Source organism: Oncorhynchus masou, chromosome 17 (assembly GCF_036934945.1).
Source record: "Oncorhynchus masou masou isolate Uvic2021 chromosome 17, UVic_Omas_1.1, whole genome shotgun sequence".
NCBI lineage: Eukaryota > Metazoa > Chordata > Actinopteri > Salmoniformes > Salmonidae > Oncorhynchus > Oncorhynchus masou.
This window is the reverse complement of record NC_088228.1, coordinates 33,680,605-33,687,804: the sequence shown is the minus strand read 5'-3', so window position 1 is coordinate 33,687,804 and position 7,200 is coordinate 33,680,605. Positions and strand designations below refer to the sequence as shown.

The 7,200-nt window shown below is 39.6% G+C and overlaps 1 protein-coding gene across 1 annotated transcript in view; it reads left to right on the top strand.

Annotated features, from left to right (window-relative positions):
- The first annotated feature begins 489 nt into the window (after positions 1-489).
- Positions 490-7,200, top strand: part of LOC135558906 (insulin receptor-like) — a 108,932-nt gene continuing 102,221 nt past the window's right edge. Inside the window, exon 1 of the mRNA XM_064993119.1 lies at positions 490-1,672. Coding sequence (XP_064849191.1) covers positions 1,588-1,672 — 85 coding nt within the window. The 5' untranslated portion in view covers positions 490-1,587. The remainder of the gene's footprint in view (positions 1,673-7,200) is intronic.

Here is a 7,200-nt window from a genome sequence, read left to right as displayed (position 1 = left end):
CACCGTTCCCCGGGCGTCAAAGACGTGGATGTTGATTAAGGCGACAGTCTAAGTAATTAATAATAATAAAAAAAACCAACAAAATCATTAAATTTAAACCATATTTTGTTTCTCCATGGGCTGCATCTCAATCTCTCACACCCACCTATTTCGGCCTTTCGCATCTGCGTGAAAGGTGGCCAAGAGATAACGTTATTTCTTAGATATCCCGAAAATCGGTCTTCTTCTAAATATAGGACAGACACTTACAAATCGTATTCCTTATGATTCATTTTTTAACTATTTTTTTTTTTACATTTATGAATGTGTTATTTAATAATGCGTTTCTATGGGTTATAGTAGTAAAGATTATCCATGGTATGACCCCCGCTCCTTTGTAGCCTATTCACAGATGCAATGTAGGTTTTTACAGTATCTTTAGTCTAACTGCCTAATCCAATATAATCCAGTCCGTGTTTCCCTTTAGCCCCAGCTGGCTCACTTGCAGGTTTTGTTTACTGGCGGAGGAGAGGCAGAGAAGAGGATTTAACAGTCTACCTCTCATGTGGGAGACTGAAATATAAGTTTTCGACTTTATTTTTTGCTGTTGTCGTTGCGTAATAACAATGTGGTCATTTTGAAGGGAGATATCCCTCATGTAAAATCACCGAAAGGCGCTTTATTGTGAAAAAATAGTGCGAACAATTTGACCAACGGTGGAGTCTGACAGTCAATGTTGTCTTGAGTGGAAGCCTCGTTAATGTCAGCATTGACCGAATCGAGTTTGCGGTTTTAATTATTTATTCTCTCCATACAAGGTTCAGTTGAGTTTAAGTAAACTACCTATTAATCGTAATACTTTTGCGTTTATTATTTTGGTATTTTTTGTGAAAGACACCAGCGGTGAGCGTGAAACGCAGTGACCCGTGGATTTGGTTTAGTACGCCACGCGTGCCATGAACCTGAAGTTGTCATAAGGGAAGCTACAGAATGTGGGACTGCGACACGAGAGAAATTGCTGCACATCACTAGCTGTGGTTTTTATCCATTCAATGCAAGGGAATAAGCCATTTCCGAAGTAGATACACGGCGCCATAGCGAGTGTTACCGAAAGCGTAATTCAATTGCGAGTTGGTATCAAATCGCACCAACTTGCGTTGTGGCCTGCTGCACAGCCAGCTAACAGTAGCTAGCAGTTAGCTAGCTACTCAGCTTGGCCTGTTCTGACTTTCGAGACTGCGGATTGAATCAAGAACAATTGAAAAGACTCAATGCTATGCAAGTTATTGGCAAGTGAGACTTTAGCTTCGTTTGTCCACAATGAATCACACTGTTGCATTTGTTTGTGGCGATTTTGAAAATCCACTAGATCTGTACAGATAACTAGCAGTGGCTAACCAGGTAGCTAGTGAACACGTTGGACTCTTAACTTCCCTCCGCCCATTTTTCCGGAATGCATGTTTTTATTTTTGTTTACGTCTGGGTTCTCGTGGTTTAGCTAACGAACCAATTGACAGTTACCACTTGCCAGCTAGTTTTAACCGAGTTGACACGGATTCTAACCCAGTTCTCGACTGTGTTTTCGGTCGGATATTGATTTAAGTAAATATGTGTCAGCGGACTTTACTTGTGGTTTTTGTGACTGCTGTCTACGTATGGAATTGTCAGCCAACGAATGGAGAAAATACAGAAAGTAAGTAGCTAGTTATACTCTTCTCACCCTACTCATCTGTTTCAGATCTGTTCACTTGCATAATTGTACCTAATTTAAGTGTCACTGTTAAATTAGGTGTCACTTTTGGAAGGCTCTGCTTTGACATCAATATCCGCAATGACAGCAAGGCCAGCCTTTTCGTTAGATACGCTAGATTTAAACGGACAAAGGTCTATTTTATTGACTTTTTGGTGAGTAAAAAAAATACTTAACCACCTAAACTAATCAAAATGCCTTTGCAACCTGCAATTGTTCATGTCTATCCCATAAATGTGCTTGGCTATCAAATAGGTGCGTATAATGTACATCACATTGATTAGGGGTAGGGTGTTAGGGCTCAAAATTAGACACTGGTTCTGATGTTATACGTTGTATTCCATATAGTACACAGAACGCTTTATTTCACGAGGGTGTGAGATCTTATTTTCACGTGATCAGAAAAGGTACAAAAAGAATTGTGGACAGGACAATGATAAACCCTTGTCAAATTAGGCACAAAATCACCTGTATGGATTCACCTGTATGGATTCTTAATTTCAACAAGTTTTGTCCAATGTCTTAAGATGGAGTGATCATATTGTTCTGACATTTATGAAATGTATATGTAATATTATGACAATTAGGCTCTTAATATGCACATTAGGCAGTGGGAATGCATAATTACAGTAATTTGAGGCCAATTGTCATATTATTAACAAATATACATGCTTAATGCATAACTGAGAGTTTGTAACAAATAGATTTTTTTTTTTTAAATTAGAATAAAAAATGTATACGGCTTTATGCAAATTACATGCATAATAATATGCTAAGTAGTCTATACAGAATAAAACAAATACAGTATGTTAAACCCATTAATTTAAAGTCAGGTGGTCCTATTGTTAACATATATATTGAGATATTATGCACTCCTGGGAGTCTACACTGAAGAGTAAGGTGGCGCCCACACACTTGAGTGCGCACACACAAACAAACACACACCAGGGGTGGTAACAGAGTAATTGGGGTGACATGATCATGAACAAGAAGTAGGTTAGCTATTTACTAGTTAGTAAGTTAGGTTGTATCACAGTTGTATTCAGTAGCCCCTCTGAATAGGACTAGAGTGCACACAAACACTTCTCAGCATCCTTACACACTCATACAGCACCAACACACACACACACACAGCCTAACGCAGACTTACACTTCTCAGCACTCACCAACACACATACGCCACACATTCACTCAGTACGAGTCATTATTACAGGACTTGTACATGTATTAGCCATCTACATTACTGTGTAATTCACTAGATTGACTGTTGTGTTGCAAATACCAGTAAATTAGTTAACGAAATGACAGATTAAAAGAGGGTACTTAATGTCAAACCAGACACTCTGAAATCACAGCAGGTTTATCACAGGACTGGATCAAATTGGTTAAACAAATTAGCACATTTCAAATGAATGGTAAAGGAACCGGATGCACATGTACAACAGTAAGTGAGTAAACAAAGACAGAGATTAAAATCGTTAGTTTGGCCTTAAATTTATGTCAAACCAACCACTTTCATTGCAGGTTTTTTACGACACTGATTTGAATGCGATTGGAAACCAAATTAGTTCAAATGAATGGTAAGGATAAAGGATGGACATGGTACAAAACAACCTAGCTTCTGTTGTCCTCCCAAACAAAGACAGAGATTAAAAGAAGGCAATTTACACTCACGGCCAGTTAATTAGGTACACCCCTCTAGTACTGTATCGGGACCCCCTTTGCCTCCAGAACAGCCTGACTTCTTTGGGGCATATATTTTACAAGTTGGAAACATTCCACAGGGAGGTTGGTTCATGCTGACTCGATGGCATCACGCAGTTGCTGCAGATTGGATGGCAGTACACCACCGCCACCATTCTGTACCTTTGACATCAGTCAGGATGGGTCCATGTACGCATGCTGCTTGCAGCAAATCCTGACTCTGCCATCAGCATGACTCAAAAGGAAACGGGATTCCTCGGAAAAGGCCATGTTTTTCCACTCCTTAATTGTCTAGTGTTAGTAATCGTGTGCCAACTGGAGCCGGTTCTCCTTGTTTTTAGCTGATAGGAGTGGAACCCAGAACAGTGGTCGTCTGCTGCAATAGCCTGTGTGTGACGAGGATCGCCGAGATGCCATTCTGCACACCACTGTTGTGCTGTTATTTGTCTTATTTGTGGCCCCAGTGGATGAGTATATGCCCACTCATGGCTGCACCGCTGCCCAGTCATGTGAAATCCATAGATTAGGGCCTAATTTATTTATTTCAATTGACTGATTTCCTTATGAACTCTAACTCAGTAAAATCTTTGAAATTGTTGCATGTTGCATTTATACATTTTTTTCAATGTAAGTTGTTACATCTTACATGTCCAAATATTTTGATATGCAACCTAATCCAGTTATTGTCATGCATTTTGGATTGACATTTAAAAAATATATATTTTACCGTCAAATAGGGCTCCAGAATGTTTTGTTAAATAGAGTTTCATTTGCCTTCATCTTTATGTACATTAACATGATATATTTGCTTAATTCAATTGGTGCTAATTCACCGCCTGAGGAAGTAGAAACTCAACACATTAGCTAGATCACGAACTGTAAATATACCACCTACTGCTAGTAGCCATGTAAGTGCATTGAGGCTAGTTCCCTTGCGATGGCCGATGCTCAATTTCACACCCTCTGTATTTCAAAGACATATCGGGTATCTTGATTGTAGAAGAGTGCTTTGAGCACAGTAATGATAGTTGAAAAATAACAACTATACCTACAGTAGAAGGCTGAGACACTCCTCTCTTTTTAATATGGACAACTAGTTGCTTCCAAAGTTGTATTTTTTTCCATGCCATTGCATTTTGAAATGTTCTACAATCATGAGTAGGAGAGTGAGTGAGAGGCTCGTTCATTACAGCAGCTTGCCCGAGTGAAACAGGCAGGCACACTGTCAGGGCAGACACTTTTTACAGGAATCATGAGGAAAATGCACTTTACTGTTGAACAAATTTATCTGCACAAAAATAGGAGTTTTTGATTGAGGTGGAATGGGCAGCTCGCACCAGTGCAAGCAATTAAAAATGAAACTCGCACAGCCAAGTTAAAAGGTCGCAAAATATGACTAAATTGTCACACTCTGGATTCCTGCGTATGGTTTCTATTCACCCCGTCTGCACCTGGTGACCCACTCGTGATTTTTAACTATTTGAAAAGCTGGTAAGAGTCAATGTAGTAGAATTCTTGACACTTTGTGATGAAATAGGCCTATACCTACTCTTGCACCAACACTATACACCATTAATGTATTTAGGCATGGGAGTTAACCCTCTTAAACAGCCTTTGTCTAGCAGCATTGCAACAAATCAAATGCTCAACTAACCTCTGTACATGTTTTGGATGTTAAATGTTGTCGAGTTTGGTTTCAGCTTATGTGACGGGACGAGAGAACAAGTTGGACTTGAGAGTTGGAAAAAACCTAATAGTAATGTGAAGCCACCTTTTTCATTAAACTGAAAGGGGGGGTGTTGAGATTGGGTAATGGCATCAGACCAGTTTGTGAGATTCTGTTGCGGGACTGACAATTCATAAACAATTTGTATTGCTTGGCTACTGGCTCTGGCTGGCCCCCTTCTCGCACCTCTCCGACTTGACAGTGAACCAGTGAGTGAGAGAAACTTGGGTCTCACTGAAAGTGTTTCATAACATTGACTGACAATAACTGACCAACGCTTTTGCTGAACCATGCCCGTGTCTGTATGTGACCTATGTTGTGAAGGAATTGTAGATGTTTATTGACCCAATACTTAAATCAAAATGGACAATTCTGGCTTGGACAAGCTTAATTAATTAGCTTGTCAAAATGGCTAAATTAAACTAAAATTCTTGGTGGGTTTTATATTTACATTTTTACATTTACATCACCCCATTTTACATACTGAAGGTTTGAGTATAGGCATAAATTAAGAATTGTCTTATCTGTATCCTGTATCTGTTCTATTCTGTTGTCAGATCTGTATGCACAGGTCTCACCCTCCTTCCACATGGTAGAATGTCTTGCGTTCTATTTCTGCCTGCAATGTTTGTTCATCATTACACTCTATTGTGCTACCATCCATCGTACGGTAGGTCACCTCGGGTACGAAGATATAGTAGTTAACCACAGGTCTCCAATGTAAAGTAGTAGTTCACCTCAGGTTACCAATGAAATCATCTGAAGTGGTCAGGTTGTCAAACCAGACAATATCAATCTATCTTAGAAGTGTGCCTGAGGCTGGTCTAGCGGGTAATGCTGCCGCCTGCAGCATGTACACGTCACCCTTCAGCATGGGCACGTGTCCCGGCCCTACTACTACTCTGCGTCTACCTCCCTATCAGTGTCTCCCTGCTCATTTCCACTTAGCAGAATACATGTATTTTTGATATCTCCAAAGTGGCCAGGTTGTTAAACTAGACATTATCAATCTATTCCTGACCCCTTGACTTTTTCAACATGCTGTTACATTACATCCTTATTATAAAGTGTATCAAATTAAAATTTGTACTCAATCTACACACAATACCCCATAATGACAAAGCGAAAACTGGTTTTTAGAATTTTTTGCAAATGTATTAAAATAAAAAATAAAAAACCTTTTTATTTATATACAGTACCAGTCAAATGTTTGGACACCTACTCATTCCAGGATTTTTCTTTATTTTTACTATTTTCTACATTGTAGAATAATAGTGAAGACAAACTATGAAATAACACATACAGAATCATGTAGAAACCAAAAAAGTGTTAAAAGAATCTCAATTATATTTTAATTTGTTTAAGTAGCCACCCTTTGCCTTGATGACAGCTTTGCACACTTCGCATTTTCTCAACCAGCTTCATGAGGAATGCTTTTCCAACAGTCTTGAAGGACTTCCCACATATGCTGAGCACTTGTTGGCTGCTTTTCCTTCACTCTGCAGTCCAACTCATCCAAACCAACTCAAAACAAATGATAGTCCCACTAAGCACAAACCAGTTGGGGAGGCATATCACTGCAGAATGCTGTGGTAGCCATGCTGGTTAAGTCTGCCTTGAATTCTAAGTAAATCACAGATGGTGTCACCAGCAAAGCACCATCACACCAACTACACATGCAGAGATCATCCACTCGCCGACTCTGCGTCTCACAAGACACGGCGGTTGGAACCAATAAATCTCAAATTTTGACTCGTCAGTGCAAAATCTGTTCTTTGGTCTGGTGTAATGTTCATTGCTTGTGTTTCTTGACGCAAGCAAGTCTATTATTATTATTGGTGTCCTTTAGTAGTAGTTTCTTTGCACCAATTCAACCATGAAGGCCTGATTCACGCAGTCTCATCTGAACAGTTGACGTTGAGATGTCTAACTTGAACGCTGAAGAATTTAGGCTGCAATCTGAGGTACAGTTAACTCTAATGAACTTATCCTCTGCAGCAGAGGTAATTCTGGGTCTTCCTTTCCTGTAGCGAGCGGTCCT